Genomic DNA, 19,787 nt, shown 5'->3' on the forward strand with positions numbered 1-19,787 from the left:
CCCTTCCAGCAGAGGCCACAGAACTTGGGAGTTATCCTTGACCTGTCTGTAGTCCTCAACGAATCCTGTCAGCTCTGCCTTCAAATATGTAATAAAAAGATGCTCGCTTTATCTTCATGGATTGCTTTCGGACTACTACTGTCATTTCTTACCTGGATTATTGTAAAGACTCTGAAAGGTCTCCCTTTTTTGCCCTTGCCTGCCTTCAGTCTGTTCTCACGCAGCCCCCGCAGTGATATTAATATGTAAATCAGATTAGGTCACCCCTCTGCTCAAACCCTCCAATGGCTTTTCATCTTATTCAAGGTATGACCCCAAATCGTTTAATCATTAATTGCCCTCCTCCCTCCCTTTCTTGTTTAGCCACACCGGACTCCTTGTTGTTCACTGATCTTAAGAGGCATGCTTCGCCTTAGGCCCGTATGCTCTTACGCTGGTTATCTGTATGGCTTGCTTTCTTTCCTCCGCTACGCTTTTCCTCAAAATCACCTTCTTAGTGAGGCTTTCTGGGGCAAGGACCTAAAATTACTACTCCCATCTCCCTTTCATACCTTACTTTCCTCCTCAGCATTTATCTAACATACTATGCCTCTTATTTCTATTGATACAGTCTCTTCCATTAGAATGTGAGCTCCACGAGGCAGGGTCTTCTGGCTGTGTTTTTGACTGTTGCATCCTCTGCACTTAGGGAAGTTCCTGGCATATATAAAAAGTCACTAAATATTTGTTGAATATGAGATGGATGATACATGTCCTAAGAAATAAAGATGATCAGTGAAAGCATGATTGACAAAGATCTGTGAACTTAATCTCTAAAGAAGTTTACTTCTTGTTGGGTTTTCATGGAATCCTGTCTTTGGAGGAAGTCTGACTTAATTTTCCACAAGCTTGATTTCTGTTATCTTTGCACTGTGGAACTTCAGAGATGGGTGTTCAGGAAGAGAATGACGGTAAACATAGGTGGGTATTAAACAATGTTCATGGTTTGCCATGTTGGATGAGCTAATGATATTTTAAAATTATTAGTACACAGAGCTTACTATTCATAGCAAACTGAAATCAGACATAAAAAAAAGTTGCTCATTGATTGAATTAGCAGTGTCTGGCACACAGTAATGTAATATATAAAGTGAATTGGGTTGGGTGCTGTCCAAGAGGGTTTGGTTACTGAAGTAGTTTTGTTTCTGAAGTGAGTCTGCGGTATAGGCATGGGTGTCCAGGCTGTGTCCAGTTAAACCAAGAAATAAAGGGACAGTCACAGAGATACCATCTCTAGACCTGAACATTATTAATCCTTAGTTGTTCTTTATCAGCTTACAAAGTAAACAATGTGCACACTGCAAGTTTTCAAATGAACTGCAGATGAAAAGGGCAAAAATACCAGCCAGAGGTAGAGGTAGCGGCACGATGATATAATGGAAAAATAAAGCTTGGGAAATGTGGATTTCCAACTTTCTCTGTGCCACTAACTGGCTGTGTGATTTGTGTGTGTGTGTGTTGGGGGGTAGTCATCTAACAAGTTTCTTAGTTACCTCACCTATAAAATGTGGAGAATGGACAGAGGGGCTTCAGTGATCCCCCAAGCTCTAAGTATTGTAAGATTTTTTAACTTTAAGCTTCATCATTGTGGTAGGTAGAATAATGTCCCCCCACTCCCCTCCCATCCTGCCCCATGGATGTCTACATTCCTAACCCCCAGAACTTGTGAATGTTACGTTACATGGCAAGGGAAATTAAGGTTGCTAATAAGCTAACTTAAAATAAGGATATTATCTTGAATTATCCATTTGGGCCCAACATAATCACAAGGGTTCTTATAATGTGGAAGAGGAAGGCAAAAAGTGAGCATCAGAGTGATGCCATGTGAGAAGGACTTGACTGACCACTGCGGGCTTTGAAGATGGAGGAAAGGGCCATAAGCCAAGGAATGTGGACAGCCTCTAGAAACTGGAAAAGGCAAGAAAACAGATTTCCCTTAGAGCTGCCAGGAGGAACGCAGCCTTACAGAAGTCTTGATTTTAGCTCAGTGAGATCTGTGTCAGACTTTTAACCTCCAGAACTGTATTAAATTTGTATTATTTGAGCCACTAAGTTTGTGTCAATTTATTATGGCAGCAAGAGGAAACCAATGGGATCATGATATATACCCTAACTAGCAACGCCGGACCCAAGTTTATCAGGTATTTTGTAAAGATCTTCAGAAGCAGGAGTAATCAGCAACCATAAGAAGTTTGCAGAAAAGCTGTGAGACAGTCTCTAAGGGAGTAAAACTTTTACTAGTGATTCAAGAGAAGTAGACACCTGGTTATTTTACAAAGGAAAGAGAATGGTGACAGAAGAGAAATTAGGTTATATACAATGTTAGAGTTTTTTATTTCTCTGGACCTCAGTTTACTCCTTTATGAACTGAAGAGGTGGAATAAATACTCTCTAAATTCCTCTAGATTTTTTTATTTTTAAGACAGAGAGGGAGGAAGTGAGGGAGGGGGAGAGAGAGAGAGAGAGAATCTTAAGCAGGCTCCACGCTGGGGCTCAATCCCACAATCCTGAGATCACGACCTGATGTCAGATGCTTAACTGATGGAGGCATCTAGGCACCCCAAATTCTTCTAGCTCTTAAATAAGATTTTAAAATCCTGACAGATGCTACATCTCCCCCAACTATGAAGAATATTCATTTTATGAAGTATTGTTATCCTTAACGTTTGATGGTCAAGCTTCACGGAAAGCTCAGACTTAGTTTAAGAAGAAAGTGGCTCTGAATTTTAAACCTGACACTTATCCAGGTAGGGTGCACGGGAAAATTGTTTAGTTTTCTGACTCTTTTGCGACTGCACCATAAAAGTATGTTTTTGGCAATCCCTAGCAGTCTCTCCCCCTTTCTACTCTTTGGAAATTTGATAACCTAGCTTACAAATAATTTAAGCAACATAAGACTAAATTGGTTACATACAGACCCTGGAACTATTTCCTAAGTGAAACATAGATGGTGCAGAGATCTGGTGACTTGATTTTCTCAAGGCCTTTTTACCTATTTCCAGGGTCTCTGCTATCCTTTGGAAAAGCAACGTTGCAGGATAGATGAGGTCTTACTGTAGTATCCCTGATCATTTTTAATTTTTATAATGTAAAAGCAGCATATCTGAAAAGCCAGTCACAAAAATATTAAACAGAAGCAATCTGAATGGTAGAATTTTCTTGGAATATCTGATTTTTTAAAAATAATGACTATATATTATTGTTATAGTCGGAAAAGCCATTTTCTTTCCTTTTTCCTTTCCTGCTCTCTCTCTCTCTTTTTCCCCAGCAGGCTCTAAGCCCAAGTTGGGGCTTGAACTCACAATCCCAAGATCAAGAGTTGCGTGTTCCAGTACCCAGCCAGCTAGGCACTCTGCCATTTTCATTTAAAAAAAAAAAGCGGGGGGGGGGGGGGATTAGGGCTCTCTCCATCCAATGTATTTTCAGTTAGCATATTTTCATTATTTTATCACCTGTTTTTTAATGTTGTAAACTTTGTGTTTATGGGTTTTTGATTCACACTCGGGTTGCCATAAGATAACCCATATACTGATATACATAATACTGAAAAGCAAGGAATGCCAACAGCCAATATGGTGAAAGGTGACGCCAAGATCGATTGTCTTTCGGACTTTTTGACCTCTGTTCCACTCATTCAAGTTCAGACGGCTAATACCCAACCTGGTTCGTGTCTCTGTTCACAAAACACTTTCCTTCATTTAGTCCTCACAGCAACCCTGGGAGGTGGGCACGTTCTCAGAAGAGATAAAACGACTTGACCAAGGTTCCTCAGGCTACTCAGGGGACAGGCTCAGCCTACGGGCCAAAAAACCCGAGCAGGTCTTCGCGGGCGCTTCCAGTAACAGGAAGAGCTTCCACTACACCCTGGCCTCTTACGTTCCCGAACTTGACAGTTAACCTTACCAACTCAAATTCTGCTTCTTCCACGCCAGGGCGCCAGGCTGCGGGCTAGGGAAACCCGCAGCTCACCCCCAAGCGGGCACTCTCCGTCGCCGAAGCTCCGGTGCCAAGCACAGCCCGCCCCCTCCCTCCACCGCAAGCTCTGCGCACTGAGCCGGACTAACCTGACCAGGTCGGTCATGCAGGAGCCCACCACTACCACCGCGGCCACCTCCTCCTGCCACTGGCGGCCGGGTTCCCCAGATGCGGCCATGGCCCAAAGGAGGTGCTCTCCACCCCTGAGGCTGACCTTTGCCCTTTGCCCGACCCCGTAACCAGGAACGCCGCTCCTACGCTCCCTAACGACGCGGGCCTTCCAGACGCCTCTGCGGGTCGCCCACCTGACTGCCCGAAATAACCCCTCCCCCAGCCGCCCTCTGTTCTTCCCGGGACGGTCTCCCTGCACCCCCTCTCGTTACAGAGCCCTCCTGAGAGTTCCAGACTCCACGCCGCTCGCGACCCACGAGGCCGGCGCGGAGGAAGGACCTTTCAGGCACGGCGGGGACGCCCTTCCGAGTGCCCGGCTTGGCGCGTCCGGGGGCGCGCACGCCGACCGGCTCCCGGGCCGCAGAGGGGGCGGGGCGGGACGTCCGGGGGCGCGCACGCATCCGGCTCGCGGTGCGCGCGCAGGTCGGTGCGTCGGTCGGGGGCGCGCTCGGGTAACCTGTACCCCACGTAGTCGCCGGTTACCGATCGGACTAAGTTCCAGGTACCTGGACTGGGGCTGGTGCGGGGAGGTTGGATCCCGAGTCGCACAGGTGGCCTGTGCACAGGATCGTGGTTTAAGTATGCCCAGGGCTCGCCGCCTCTTCCTATAGAGAGGGCCCCGTTCCGAAGATGCCCTGCTCATCCCCATCACGCTGGTCCCCGCAAGAACGAGACCCCCCCAAGGCCAGAGGCCGCTCTTTTTGCATATCTAGCCCGCCCCCTGCTCCCTCAAAAATCTCAGACTCCTTTCTTCTGCCCGCCTGAAGAAGGGACCATACAGTTTGGGAAAAGGGAAAGTATCCCTTTTTAGATGGCCCCTAGAGTGGGGTGGTCATTCTTTGGGTCCGAGCCGACTTGTTTTTCTTGAATGTTGCCCCTGGAGAAATTGCTTCCCCACTTAACTTCCCTCGTGCGCTTTATGACGTTGAGGTGACGCAGCAGGACGCCACCCCTTTCCGTTCCATGACGTCAGCAGGGCACACGTTTCCGTGTTTGTCATCTCATTTTAATTGCGAGATACTGGACGATGCCATAGACGTCTTTGTAGTCCCCAGGCTGCCCCTCCGAGAACCTCATGTGACCCTGTTTCGAGTAGCAGGCCCTGTAAAAATTGTATTTCTGCATTTTCCTTTTGTAATACGTCAAAATCAGGAAATAGAAATCGCAGAGCTAGCACTCAGGGGAGGCTGGCCACTGTAACTTTGTGCCTGGCTGGGATCTGTCATGGAACTGTGATGTGTGAAAGCCACTATTGTGGGTGCTCCCCCCGTCCATGTCCCTGGCTCAAAAGGATCACACCAAAGAACCATCCTCTTTGGCCATTTGATGACCTCTGGTTTTGGAGTATTTATTTCTCCTTGTCTTAGAAAAGTCACTACACTTACGGTTGAAACATTTTAATGCTGCAGGAAGTCTTGCACTGTGAAAAAATAGTACTGTAGCTGTTCTAACACAAGGAAATTCATTCCTTCAGGTGTTAGTCAAAGGTCCTGACAGTTGCTGAATTGGAATGGGCTGTTGTCACCTTAAGTATAGTTTGGCTTTTGGTGCAGGTTTCCTCCCTGTGCCATTTGACTGGTGGGTCACTCAGTCCAGCTTTGGCAGCAGACCAGCTGTAGTCAAACATGTTTCTGGTGGTCAGGCAGCCATTTGTTCAAATTTGTAATTTTTTTCCTGTTCAGTTTTATAAGTTGTACACTTTAATGTGTACAGGTGACTTTGATGCCTTTCTCTTTGGTGATTGCAATTATACATGCTTATGTGAGAGGAGGATGGGTATAGGAACTTTGAGGGAGATCTGGATTTGAATGCTGGTCTTTATTCTTGCTACGTGTGTGACTTTGAACAAGTTACTTAGTCCTGCTGTGCTTTAGTTTTCCTACCTGTGAAATGGGAACAGTAATAGAGAACAGGGTTGTTGGGGTGAAGTAAATGAAATACGGGTAGAGGTGGGTGAGAGAGTGCCTGATACTCAGTAGATTTTTCAGAATGTGTTAATTCTTTTTCCGTTTTTCATAGAAATGAGAGGTAAAATAATGATAGGTATTATGGGGAAAAGCATGGAAGAATACTTTTGTACTGTAGGTGAGATCCTTTGCTTTTTTTCCAGATGAGTATTTCTGTGTTTTGCATATGATCTAGATAAGCATCCTTTCAAGAACTGTGACATCAGTGGATAGAAATAAGAATGGAAATGTCACAGAATAGGAAAAAAAAATGCTTCAAAATGCTAATATGGGTTAGTATGCTGTTCAAAGACAAATTACAGAAATTGTCCTTATCTCCTGTAGAGTGGGAATTCTAAAACCTGCCTACTGCCCCGGATTGTGAAGATCAACTGTGATAATGTTTTTGGAAGCTCTTTATAAGTGGTAGTGTTACAAAAATGTACAGTGTGGTTTTTATGATTGACAATACAGGACATTAGATGTTTATTCTTACTTTGTAGTGACTTTGGAATGGTGGGGCAAAGTAATCTGTTAAGTGGATGGAAGAGGAGCTTGTTTTATATTTGCAGAAAGGATGATTTGAGTACTGAAGTATACAGCCTCAAAGGTACTTCTGGGTGTCATCACCATATAAGGTAGCTAAATTATTTTTTGAAAGACCATTGCAGTCCTTCTCTTTATTACTATCCAAAGTGATTAAAACAGGTACTGGTTTTCAACATTTCTTTTGGCAGAGACCTCTAAGTCCCCATATGGTAAGGTATATGAAAACTAGGACTAGGACATCATTTCCTTATAGTTGTAACTTATAGGAAATTAATGTGCTTTTGATGAGGGATTATCCTTTCAGATTGAGGAAGAAAGTGACTATTTAAATGGACTTACTTACCTCTGAAAGTAGAGGTTTTCATTTAGAAATCTATTTAGAGGAATTCATACATTCCTTCTCCTAGCCCCTGGGTTTCCAGATAATTTAGACATGCTTTGTTGGTTTTACTTCTGTATTTTCAAGTGCAAGAACTTCTTAGTGCCTGAAAGGCTAAGACTTTTAGATGCATGTTTGTTTGTGTTGGTTTATATCCAGATAAGTGTATGTTTTCATGATTTAATTTTTAAATAGCTTTTAAAAAATATTTTATGTATTTATTTGACAGAGATCACAAGTAGGTAGAGAGGCAGGCAGGAAGAGAGAGAGGGGGAAGAAGGCTCCCCGCTGAGCAGAGAGCCTGATGTGGGGCTCGATCCCAGGACTCTGAGATCATGACCTGAGCCAAACCAGAGGCTTCAACCCACTGAGCCACCCAGGTGCCCCCTTAAATAGCTTTTTGCTACATATGTTCCTCAGATACATTCTCCTCGACCAGATTTTTTTGAGGGGTATTGTCTTCTCTCCATACCTTAATATATCTCTAGTTTTTTTGGTCTCTTTATTCATTTGTTTATTTAAAGATTTTTACTGGATGCTTAGCATGTGCCAGGTACTTTTGTTAAACACTAGGGATTCAAGACATAGTCCCTGCAGGGGAGAGATCACAAAGCAGGTAGTTATAACACACTGTGGAGGGACAGTATATTAGAAGTAAATAATTTCTCGTAAGTAACCTTTATAAGTAGGATATGCTTATTCTTGAATTTCATACAGTATTACCAATCAAGTCCTTCTTGTGGGGACACCAAGGCAGTGGTTCGGAACTTAATGGTGTGTACATTTTGTGCGTTGCGGGAGAGGATTTTTAGTGAAGGCTTCTTAAGGCCTCAAAGTAGGAAACTGTCAGTTGTAAGATAGAGGGGGGTAGATTTAGGTCGCATGGGACAGTGTAGCGGTCAGCTTTGGAAAGGAGGAGGGAACTGGATTGAAGGGCTGCTTCTGGCCTGAAAAGCATTGGTGCAGTCTCTCCCCTGAGGAGGTGAGCGACAGGGGCTTGGTTTCTTCTGAAGGGGTCATTGCAAGAGGCCGCTGTAAGACAGGAGGTGAAGTATTTATTCATGCAAGAGAAATTTCCGTGTTGCTGTGCCAGTTTTCAGGAAACCCGTTCTGTCTAGTTCCTCTGAATACTCTGACCACCATCCCTTCCTTCTCCTTTCAGTGTGATTTGCAAGTCAAGCCAAAATGTCCCCAGAAGTGGCCTTGAACCGAATTTCTCCGATGCTGTCCCCATTCATATCTAGCGTGGTCCGCAATGGAAAAGTGGGCCTGGATGCTACCAACTGTTTGAGGATAACTGACTTGAAGTCTGGGTAGGTACCAGCACTACTTCAACTAATGCATCAGACCCAATCCAGCCTTCACCTACTAATAAACTTTTCTCACCAGATTCATCAAAATTTAACATCACAGGAATTAAATCAGGTCTTGGACTTATCACATGTTGATGCGGTTGGTTTTGTCCAGATCTTGATGTATTATGTTTCAAGCTGTTTTATTTTCGTTGTGGGCCATTGCTTTATGATCACGATGTTCGTGTCTTTTTTTTTTTGGCATGTCTCTTTATTAACAGTGTGCCATGTGGTTTTTAGCAAGTGTGTTTTTCATTCATTGACTCAGTTTCTTGTTACGTCTGTTGCAATTCAGCATGTACTCTTAGAGTTGGATTTTGGGATTCTGAATCTGATATCATTTGGTAATCTCTCCTAATAGAAAAATTAAAATAGCTAGCCAGAATGAGTCATTTTTCACAGTGGGGTTGAAACAGTAGTATCTGACACCTGGAAATGTTGAATTAAAAAGCTCCAACATTTTACTTCAAAATAAATGTAGATTTACAGAAAATTTACAAAATTTGACAAAATTAATGTTGCTATAATGCTGTTGATTGTTCTACAAGCATTGTTTGAATTTTGTGACTTGTTCCACTCATGCATGTCCTGTTTTTGGCCCAGGATCCAATCCAGGATCCAAACTGAATTTAGCTGTCACATCTGGGTCTTCTTAACCTGTTAGTGTTTCTTTCTTTGTCTTTCATGATTTTGACACCTTTTTTTTTTAAAAAGAGATTTTAATTATTTATTTGGCAGAGAGAGAAAGAGAGCGTGCACAAGCAGGAGAAGCAGCAGGCAGAGGGAGAAGCAGGCTCCTTGCTGACCCTGGGATCCTGACCTAAGCTGTAGGCAGGTGCTTAACCAACTGAGCTACCCAGGCGTCCCAATTTTGACACTTTGGAAATAGCACTGATTAGTTATTTTGTAAAATGTTGCTTAGTATGGGTTCATCTACTGTTTTCCCTTTATTACAGTGAGAATTGCAACCCCTCCCCCCCCGCCCCAAGAATATTACAGAATTGATGCTATATGGTTTTCAGTACGTTAGGTCAGGGAGTACGTGACGTTCGTGTCTGTGACTGGTATGTTAACTTTGACCACTCAAGTAAGATTGTGTCCACCAAGTTTCTCCACTGTAGCGTTAGCTTGATCTGCCCTTTGTCATTGATAAGTGTCTTGTGGAGAGATGCCTTGAGATGGTGCAGATGCTTACTTCCTCATGGTACTTTTGGCCACTAATTTCAGCGGTCATGGATGGTTCTGACCTGCAGTCATTATCACAGTGGTGCTGATCTAAATGATGTTCTATTTCCCTTACACCCCCCCACCCGCACACTTATTAACTTGAATTCTACTGTAGAGAAGCGTTGTCTCTTCTCCCCCAGTCACTTACTTATTCACTTATTTATTTATGTCAGTGTGAATTTTTAGGTGTTTATTTGAGTCTGTAGGTTATCATCCAAACACTGTGTTCATTTATTTTGTTGCTCAGTTGTTCTAGCTTTGTCACTGGAGCTCCGTTGAGTTGGCGTTTGTGTCTTTTTGACATATCCCCATCAGTTTTTGAGTATTTTCTTATAAGAAATATGTTGCATTCTTGATTCTCTTTTAGCTTTTCTTTTTAGGCTCTTTTACCTTCTGTAAGTCTTGCTGTTTTTTTTTTGTTTGTTTGTTTTTGTTTTTTAAGATTGATTGATTTATTTATTTGACAGACAGAGATCACAAGCAGGCAGAGAGAGAATGGAGGAAGCAGGCTCCCCACCGAGCAGAGAGCCCGATGGAGGGCTCGATCCCAGAACCGTGAGATCATGACCTGAGCTGAAGGCAGAGGCTTTAACCCACTGAGCCACCCAGGTGTCCCAGTCTTGCTGTTTTTTTGACTAAGCAGAAGACCTAGATAGGAGGATGGACACTTCCTTCAGTAGGAGGATAGAGAAGACTAGTTAGTTAGACTAGTTAGAAGACTAGTTAGGTTAGTTGGATACTTTATTGGGAAGATCTGGCATTATTTAATCAGTGGCTGGGGGTTTTCTTTTGGGGGTAACAAAAATGTCCTAAAAGATAGTGGGGATGGTTATATAATTCTGTAAATATATGACAGATGACTGAACTGAGCCACCTGTAAGGGTGGATGGATTATAGCTTAGGGAAGCTGTCCTCAAAAGGAGTCAAACCCATGAACCAGGGAAGTTTACTGTCTCAGATGGACAGGGCATGGGTGTTTCTTTCTTTCTTTCTTTTTTTTTTTTAAGATTTTATTTATGTATTTGACAGAGACAGAGATCACAAGTAGGCAGAGAAGCAGGCAGGGGGTGTGGGGAGCAGGCTCCCCGCTGAACAGAGAGCCCGATGCGGGGCTCGATCCCAGGACCTGAGATCATGACCTGAGCTGAAGACAGAGGCTTTAACTCACTGAGCCACCCAGGTGCCTGGGTGTTTCTTCTTTAGTTTGTCACAACCCCCCCCCCCCCCTTTTTTTTTTAAAGTTGGCGAGGACATGACAGGGGACTGATGGCCAGGGGACTGAGATTGGCTTATGTGAGATGATGTCATCTGAACTTCTGACTCTTTGTATCAGTGTCCTGAGGGAACAACTGGGTTCATCAACATTAAGTCACTTTACTTCTTTTCCGCTCACTCCTCCTCCAGTGCTCCCCGATTCCTGAATGTTTGGTTGAGTTTTTAAGTGCAAATACTGGATCTGATGATACATTTGAAATGAATCCGCTAGAACTGGCCCGGTCTGGACTAGCTCTTCGAAAAATATTTGAAATGGCATCATTATATGGCATTTAGTATTTAATGGAATTATATGGAATTATATGGCATTTAGTATTTATGGAATTTACTTTCTTTAGATTTACAAAAGGAATGCAGATACCTCTACCTACATTAACTGAGTTGCTAGGCATAAAATGCTGTGAAAAGCCTTATTGATTAGAGCATTAGTGATGCCTTTTATGCAGCTCTTGTCTGAAAGATTCATGAAAGTTCCTCGGAGTCTCATTAACAATTCTTTCTTCAATGCTTCCATCGGGCAAAGTGTGCATTCCTCAAGTTTCTATAGCAAAACAGTGACGGGGTTTGGGAACAGAATGGCTTTTTTTTAGTGTGTCATTTATTGGCATTTCCCTTTCTTTTACATCAGCAGTACTCATTTACAAGAAATGGGGTCCACATTTATCAGTTCTGTGAATCCTGTAGGGCACAGCATGCACAGAACTACTCTTGTTTCTATATATGGCTACTTGCCCTTGAAGAGATGAGGTGTGAGTATCTATATTCTAGATCTGGCTCATAGAAGGAATAGATAGGTAAGAATCTATTCCAAGTAAGATTAAAAAAAAATAGCAACTCATCTTTCTGTAATGGCCCCTAAATCTTTATACCTTACATACACCTATGTGTATATGTATGTATGTATGTATGTATGTATGTATGTGTGTGTGTGTGTGTGTGTGTGTGTGTTTGTTTCTGAGCTCCATTGCTAGACTGTCACGATCTTAAGGACAGGGTTCTTATTTAATTTATTTTTAGGCCTCCTTAAGGTCTGCTGTGGTACTTTTCCTACATAGTGTAGCAAGTAGGGGTTGAAGGAGTGAAGAGGTAAGATGTTTTCCTAGAGAAGTTGCCTGGTTTGGGGATCATAGTGGTTTGGACTTCTGGCTTGGAAACCTGTTTCTCGGTCTGGTAGATTATTGCTTAAGCTTTATTATACATAATTCTAGAAAATGTCATTCCTTGATAAATGAATTGATATTTTTGAAATATCAGTACCGAAAACCAGCACTGGGTTTACTCTTCTAGGTAGAGGGGTCGAATTTTTATTTTAGGGAGTCATTCCATTGGGCTCTTGACTGTTTATTAGCTTTTTGCTCTTTGATAATTTGATCCCAAGCATGTGCTGTTTGTAAGATTCCATATTTTGTCATTTTTGGTGATTTACTAATCTTGAAGCTGTCTCCATGTTCAGTGTTTTGGAATGGTGCCTGGCAAATATGAGAGAGGAAAGCAGAGGGCTTACTGCAACCTGTGGCAGCCAAGCCTTATTATCTTTTTTCAGCATATCACAGTGACTCACCCTTACTGGCACATGGCTGTGTTTGGGGCATCTGCTGTGACATCTCAGCCGCCCACAACTACCTGTTGCATTTTTTGTTCATGTTCTGAATTTCATTACTTAATTAAAAATAGATACACAGTGTACTTAGTTACTAAATAGAACCGTTTTCAAAGATCAGCGCTGTAAGCTTTGAAGACAGATCTCCATTTGCTCCATTGGTCCCTTTGGCTGGCAGGCTGAGCCTTTATTAGGCCTGTGCCTGGAAGGAAGCTGCTGGCCCAGGAGCCAATACTTTAATTCTGAAGATGGGCAACTTTTAACCCTTTAGTATCCAGTTATTCCCTGGGCTTTTCCATTTCACTTTCTTTTCTGTGTTCTTTTGTGATCTTTTTCCTTTTCTCCTGTGCATAACTTTATCCTTTAGGTATTCATTATATAAAATATATCCTTAAACCATATATGGTATTATATCACATGTTTAAGAAGTTTAGAGAAATGATACCATATATGAGTGTGTGTGTGTGTGTGTGTGTGTGTGTGTGTGTGAGTTCTTCCACAGCTTGCTTCTTTTGCTTAGTAGAAGGTTCTTGAGATTTACTTATGTTAATACTTAGGGTTCAAGTTCTTTGGTTTGCACTGCTGTATCTATGAATGCACCTCCAATTTTTTATTCACTCTCCCACTGATCGACTTATATGTTGTTTTAAATTTCTTTTGACAAAGAATGTCATAATGAACATTCTCTCACCTTTGTGCAAGAAGGTATGAGAACATTTTCTGGGGCATGGGTTTTTGAACTGGGTGTGTTTACCCATTAGTGGTTATAAAATCTATTGAGTGAGTCACTCCAACATTTAAAACATGAATGAGAATAGAATGGAAACTACCAGAATGTGTCACACATAATAAGAGTAAGCACTGTTTTGTGAATTTTGCTTTCAGTTAAATAAGTATGTGTGTACTGGGTTACAATGTGAAATATGTGTGTCATGAAAAAAAAAATGTTTGAAAGCAAAAAAAAAAAAAAAGTTGTGAAAGCTATTCCTCTAGGTACATTCCTAGGAATAAAATTGCTGGCTCTTAAGGTATATGCATCTTGTATTTTATTAGCTATTGCCACATTATATGAATTTCCTTCCACCAGAAATGAATGAGAGTTCCTATTGTTCTATAGTCTTAACAATAGTCTGCATTGTCAGACTTAAATTTTTGCCAAGTGGATGGGTGTGAAATGGTATCTCATTGTTTTTAATTTGTATTTCCCTGATTACTAGTGTAGTGAAGAATCTTTTCAAATCTTTATTGCTAATTTAGATTTCTTCTTTTAGGAATATCCTTTGCCCACTTTTAACTGGGTTGTTTGTAGTTTTGTATAGGTTTTAAATCATTCTTTATATATTTTGGATATTAATCATTAACAGTTATATGTATTACAAATATTTGCAGTCTGTGGCTTACAGTCTTAATTTGATGCTACTGATGTCCAGAAGTTTTAATTTTAATGAAGTCAAATGCATCAGTATTTTCTTTTTTAGATTTGTGCCGTGTGTCTGTGTGTGTGAGAGAGAGAGAGAGACGAAGGCATTTCAGAAAATCCTGTCATACTCAAAAGTCATAAACCTTCCTCTAAGATTTTCCATTTTTGATCTTCCAATAGAAATTTATTTTTTCCATAAAATATGTTGTGGGATAGGGATATAGTTTTTTTGTTCGTGCAATTCGTTGATTTTCCCAGCATCACTTATTGGAAAGGTCATCCTTTGTCTAGAGATCTGCAGTGCTACCTCTCTTACTGTGCCAAGATTGTACACGGATCTGTTTCTAGCCTTTCTGTCCTGATCTGTCAGCCTCATTGTCCTTATGCCAGTTGTACTCTATCTTAACTATTAAAACTATGGCATGTCATAATATCAGGTAGGAAAATTCTCACCTATCTTGTTTTTATTCTTAAAAATTCTCTTGCTTAACCATATGTTCTAGATACTTTTAGATAACCTCATTTAAATAGTCAAATGTCATTCTCTTAGGACATCCCAAATTTCAGATAACAAAAATTCTTCTTTTTAACTCATTGAGGAAAGGAAGGGAAACGGACCCGGTGAAGGACTAATTGAGAATTAATGGTCAGGAAAGCTCTCTGAGGAAAGGACATTTAAGTTGAATCACGAAAGATGAGAATAATCCAATGTAAAGAGCTGGGGAAGTTGTTGTATAAAGGGAATGTGATGTATAAAGGCAGGAGAAAGCTTCGTGTGTTCAAGGATCTGCAAGGCCACTGAGTGTTGGAATGTAGTAAGAGAGCGTGAGAGGGAAATGAGATGAAATTCTAAAGATAGTCAGGGGCCAGAATATGCAGAGCCTGGTGGGCTATATTAGGAAACTTGGGTTTTATTCTGGGTGGAATGAGGAGTTATTGAAGGATTTTAGGCATAGTGACATGATCTAATTTATATGCAAAAAAAAAAGCATTGGTTGTTATATAGAAAGAGACTAGTGCAGGGTAAGGTAGACCAGATAGCTGCCCATTTGTAACAATAGACCAGGTGACAGATGATGGAATCTTACAATATGGTAGGGGTGATGGAGATGGAAGGAGGTGAATAGATGATAAACTAGTTAAAGGTAAAAACACGAGGATGTTGAATCTGGGACTTGAGAGAGAAACAAGAATGACTTCTTCCTTCTTAACTTGAGCAAGTGGGTTAAGATGGTTATGCCATTGGTTGAGATGGGGAAGATTGGTGGAGGAACAGCTTGAATTCGGATTGATTGTTGTCTGCCCCTGCTATGCAGTTATCATTGTGGTTCTCCTTTTGCTTCTTCCCTATGTTGAGTCTCTTGTTTTCCCCTCTTGCTTTGTTGGAGCATGCACTCTAGTAGTATCCCAAGAGAGGGAGAAGAGGAGGTTTATTCTTTGAGTTCCTGAAGGTCTGAAATGTGTTTATTCTGCTCTTAAACTTGATTGATGGGGCACCTGGCTGGCTCAGTTGGTAGAGCATGTGACCCCTGATCTTGGGGTTGTGAGTTTGAGCCCCACATTGGATGTAGAAATTACTTTAAAAAACCCCAGAACTTAAAAAAAAAAAAATAAAAAGCTTTAAGAATAAACTTGATTGATAATTTGGGCAAGTATAGAAGGCTAGGTTGCAAATTTTCTTCCCCTCAGATTTGAAAGGCCTTGGTCTGTAATATTGGGGACCCTCAACACACATATTGTTGTAGTTCCATGGATACAGTGTCTTCTCTGCTCTGTGAGGACATTAATTATTGTTTGTTTTTAAAATTGAGGTACAGTTGACGATTACAACTTTTGAATGTTTTAAAAAACATTTTTTATATACCTTGCATTATCTCTGTTTTGCTCTTCATCTTTAGTGTTGGTGAGTTTCCTCAAACTGGTGATTCTTGGCCGTCCATGTCTGTTAAGGAGAGAGAATGTAAAATATGAATTTGAAGCTTTTGATGCACAGGTGGACTTCTCAACTGCTGAGCTTTGCTGTAGTGTGATCATGCATGAACTTGGCCTCTTTATCAGGTGATTGCCAGATTCATTACCCGGAGATCTTATCTCTGCGACTATAAAAGATAGAAGTGCCTGTATGGATGCATGCATTCCTATGTGTCAGGAAAATTCTAACTATTGGGCCGGAGTATGTAAATTTTAAGATTTTGATGTATTTGGCATATTCTTCTTGGGTCTGGTCTCCTTGAGAGATACTGGTCCATGTAGCCAGCTGCCCTGGCTGCCCCAGCTCTGTTCGGCCCCACAACCAACCTATCAGCTGAAGGCAGCTGCACGCATGGGCCAATGAGAGGCCAGCAGAACTGACCAGTCCCCTGGCACAGAATGATGAGAAATAATAAATTGTTTCCTTAAGCCACTAATGTTAGGGTAGTTTTTTATGCAGCACTAGATAATTGATATAGTAACATATTTTATATTCATGTTACCTGTGTATTTTCAAGATTGTCCATATTAGTATGGCTTGAACTGCTGCCTCCTTTTTAATGCCTGTATAATATTCCAGTATAAGAATGCACTGCAATTTAATCGTTTATCATCCAGAGCTGTTCATTTATATCTGTCTTTTGTTATAACAGGAGGTTGTAAGGAATCTCCTTTCTCATTTATCTTTGATATGCCAAAATGTTTACTTTTTATGTTGTCATCAGATCGATTTCCTTGATGCATTCTTTTAACATTTTGCAAAATTAATGCCTTTTCCACTGAGATGCCTGTTTTCTTCTGAGACCCCTGTGCTTTCTACTGTAGTTTTATTGTTTCTTAAAATTAATCTGGAATTCATTTTGGTGTATGATATAATGTAGGAATGGGATATTATTTTTCTAAGTAATTGTCTGGTTTCCCTAGCACTATTTATAAGATAAATCCTTGACTTATTCATTATTTTGAAATGCCATCTTACATGCTAAATTCTCCTGTTTATTTCTGACTTTATTTTCAATGATCTGTATTTGCTTTGTGCAATTACACAGCTTTTCAATTTTACAGCTTTATAGTATGTTTGAATACTCATCATCTCACGTGCTGGGAGTTTGACTGGCATTGGATAAAACTTTTTTGTTTGGAGAGAATGGACCTCTTTTACAACAGGGGTTAGCAGACTTTCTGTGGGATCAGATAGTGTTTTAGGCATGTGAGTCTTATGGTCTGTGTTGCAACAGCTCTTGTAGCATGGAATTTATGTCGGTACACAAGTGAGTAAGTGTGGCTGCATTCCAGTGAAACTTGATTTACAAAAAGAAGCAAGTGGCCCTTGGATTGTAGTTTTACAAACTGAGCATACTTGCTTTATAATATTGATACTGTCCTATTTATGCCCATTTTTATGTCTGTAAGTAAAGGTTCATGTTTTCTTCATTTTGTCCCTGGACATGGACTCTTCACCTTCTTCCTAGGTGGCTTATTCTTTGGTTGCTTTCCTGTAGAAGTTTCTAGTGGTTTACTGCCATAGATGAGAGCTAATATAAAAGGTAGATTGAAGTAGAAGGAGAAGGTGTATTAGAAAATTTAACAATTCCTGGGGCGCCTGTGTGGCTCAGTGGGTTGAGGCCTCTGCCTTCGGCTCGGGTCGTGATCTCAGGGTTCTGGGATCGAGCCCCACGTCCAGCTCTCTGCTCGGAGGGGAGCCTGCTTCCCTTCCTCTCTTTCTTCCTGCCTCTCTGCCTGCTTGTGATCTGTCTGTCAAATAAATAAATAAAATCTTAAAAAAAAAAAGAAAATTTAACATTTCAATAATCTCTTATCTAGATCCCTAAGAATATTTAAGAAGATTTAAAAGAACGTTCAAAGAAAGGAAAAAATGGTCAGAGCCAGAAGTGCTAACCCAATGCTGGTGGAAGGGGCGGGGGTGGCACAAGCCAGATGGCAGATTGGACAAAGGATGGAACCCAGTGAGCCATCTTTAGGGGTGTGGGATGGTGGCATAATATAGTGGTAAGCATGAAGGTTTTTTTTAGTCAGTGAGGTCTGAGTTTGATTCCTGATTTTGCCACTTTATTAAGTGACATTGTTAATGACCTTTGGCAAGTTACATACCTTTTCTGTACCTCAGTTTTCTCTTAATTGAGGATGACATTATTAATTGTCTTACTGAGTAGTGATGCGGAATATATATATATATATATATATATATATATATATAATATATCTCAATATATTTGGTCACAGTACTCAATAAATGGTCACTATTTTTATCTATAATAACAATAATGCTGTTATTATCATATTAAGTGTTACATATATTACACACATTATTATATATATTATTATTTTACTGTATTGTTGTTAGGCAGCTGGTAGAATCACTTTGGTATTTCAGAACCAGGGACTCTGTAAAGAGGGAGGGTCCCATGCAGGCAGTGTAAAGGAGCTGTCTCAGTAAGACTCAGGAAAGCAGAGCAATATAAGAGGTCACACGTGTAACAAAAGAAAGAAATCATGGAGCAGAAAAGGACAGGAGAGCCAGAAATTTCTATTTCTAGGGTAACTTTCTATCCTCGTTCTTTGCTTTTTGGAGATCCATGGAGGCAGAAACAATATCAGTGTGGCTACTTTAGATGGTGCAGATGGATGTACTTGGAAATATTTGATTAGGTTGAAGAATGAATGGGCTTGGAAATGCCAACTTCTTTATTTATTTAAAGATTGTATTTATTTTTTTGACAGAGTGAGACACAGTGAGAGAGGGAACATAAGCAGGGGGAGTGGGAGAGGGAGAAGCAGGCTTCCCGCTGAGCAGGGAGCCTGATGCAGGGCTCGATCCCAGGACCCCAGGATCATGACCCGTGCCGAAGACAGACGCTTAATGACTGAGCCACCCAGGCGCCCTGTCCAGCTTCTTTTTTTAACAGACAGAGCCTGTTTTCAATAGTTATTAGAGATTGAACCATGGCTTTCTTGAGCAGAGACATGCAACAGTTCTCAACAGAGGGTTGAAGAAACCTGCCCGCCAACACCTCGGAAGATGGGGACTAAGGTGGGGAGCTCTGTTGGAGGGCGGAGAGCTAGTGTGGGCAGTGTGTGGGCGGGTTGTGAGTGTTACAGGGCAGAATTCTGGCCAGGGCTCAGGGTGCTGGGCACCAGGGTTAGGGCTAGGCACCAGGGCATCTAGAAATACAGAGAACAGTGCACAGTGTTGATATTTTGAGCACTATTACCGTGTCTAGGTTATCCTCCAGGAATTACTTCTTGTTTTGTTTTATTTTGTTTTTTAACTCAGAGAAATACAAGTTGTCCTGCTTCTCACGCTCCAGCCCATAGTTTTTTCTTCTCTTCGATCTTTAACTTGGGTAGCTGCCTGTCCAGCTGCCTTGTGATTATAATAGTATAATACAGTAATATAAATAATGTTAGTGAAACAGTTAATGGGTCTTTTAACATATCAGAGGGCTTTTCATTTATTTTGTATTTAGCGTTTTTGGGGGAAAAAAGTCAAAGGGATAGTATTGGCCTTGGCCCAGTAAACTCTGAAATCACTGACCTTAGGAACTTGTGCTAGGATTCCACAGTCTTCCCACAGAGACTAGAATGGTGAATGCTGGGAGAACTCTGGCTCTGGAGTTTTAGCTGGGTATGAATCTTGGGCTTTTTATGCCCCGCAGTGATTTCATTTCAGAAAGACTTCCGTTGGTATGGAAGTTGGGGTAGGGGAGGAGGTGAGGGGAAGTAGCCCATCTAATGTGTAAAGGAAAGGAGGTAGAAGATTCTTTTAATCTATTCCTAGCTCTACTTTGTACTATTCAAGGGAACAGAAAATCACTCTTACCGTTATCTTTTGTATCCTCTCTTCTATGCAGTTTTAAGTGGT

At 41.3% G+C, this 19,787-nt stretch overlaps 2 protein-coding genes across 3 annotated transcripts in view; one reads left to right on the plus strand and one right to left on the minus strand.

Moving 5' to 3' along the window:
• Nucleotides 1-4,227, minus strand: part of RBKS (ribokinase) — an 84,562-nt gene extending 80,335 nt beyond the window's left edge. For both annotated transcript variants that reach the window (XR_006815039.1, XM_045978829.1), the window contains exon 1: nucleotides 4,104-4,227. Coding sequence is in view for 1 of the 2 variants with exons in the window: in XM_045978829.1 (XP_045834785.1) it covers nucleotides 4,104-4,192 (89 nt within the window). In the remaining variant the exon portion in view is untranslated. The remainder of the gene's footprint in view (nucleotides 1-4,103) is intronic.
• A 328-nt stretch (nucleotides 4,228-4,555) lies between these two features.
• BABAM2 (BRISC and BRCA1 A complex member 2) overlaps nucleotides 4,556-19,787 on the plus strand; it is a 409,960-nt gene continuing 394,728 nt past the window's right edge. Inside the window, exons 1-2 of the mRNA XM_045978616.1 lie at nucleotides 4,556-4,687; nucleotides 8,222-8,372. Coding sequence (XP_045834572.1) covers nucleotides 8,245-8,372 — 128 coding nt within the window. The 5' untranslated portion in view covers nucleotides 4,556-4,687; nucleotides 8,222-8,244. The remainder of the gene's footprint in view (nucleotides 4,688-8,221; nucleotides 8,373-19,787) is intronic.

Source organism: Meles meles, chromosome 15 (genome assembly GCF_922984935.1).
Source record: "Meles meles chromosome 15, mMelMel3.1 paternal haplotype, whole genome shotgun sequence".
Classification (NCBI taxonomy): domain Eukaryota; kingdom Metazoa; phylum Chordata; class Mammalia; order Carnivora; family Mustelidae; genus Meles; species Meles meles.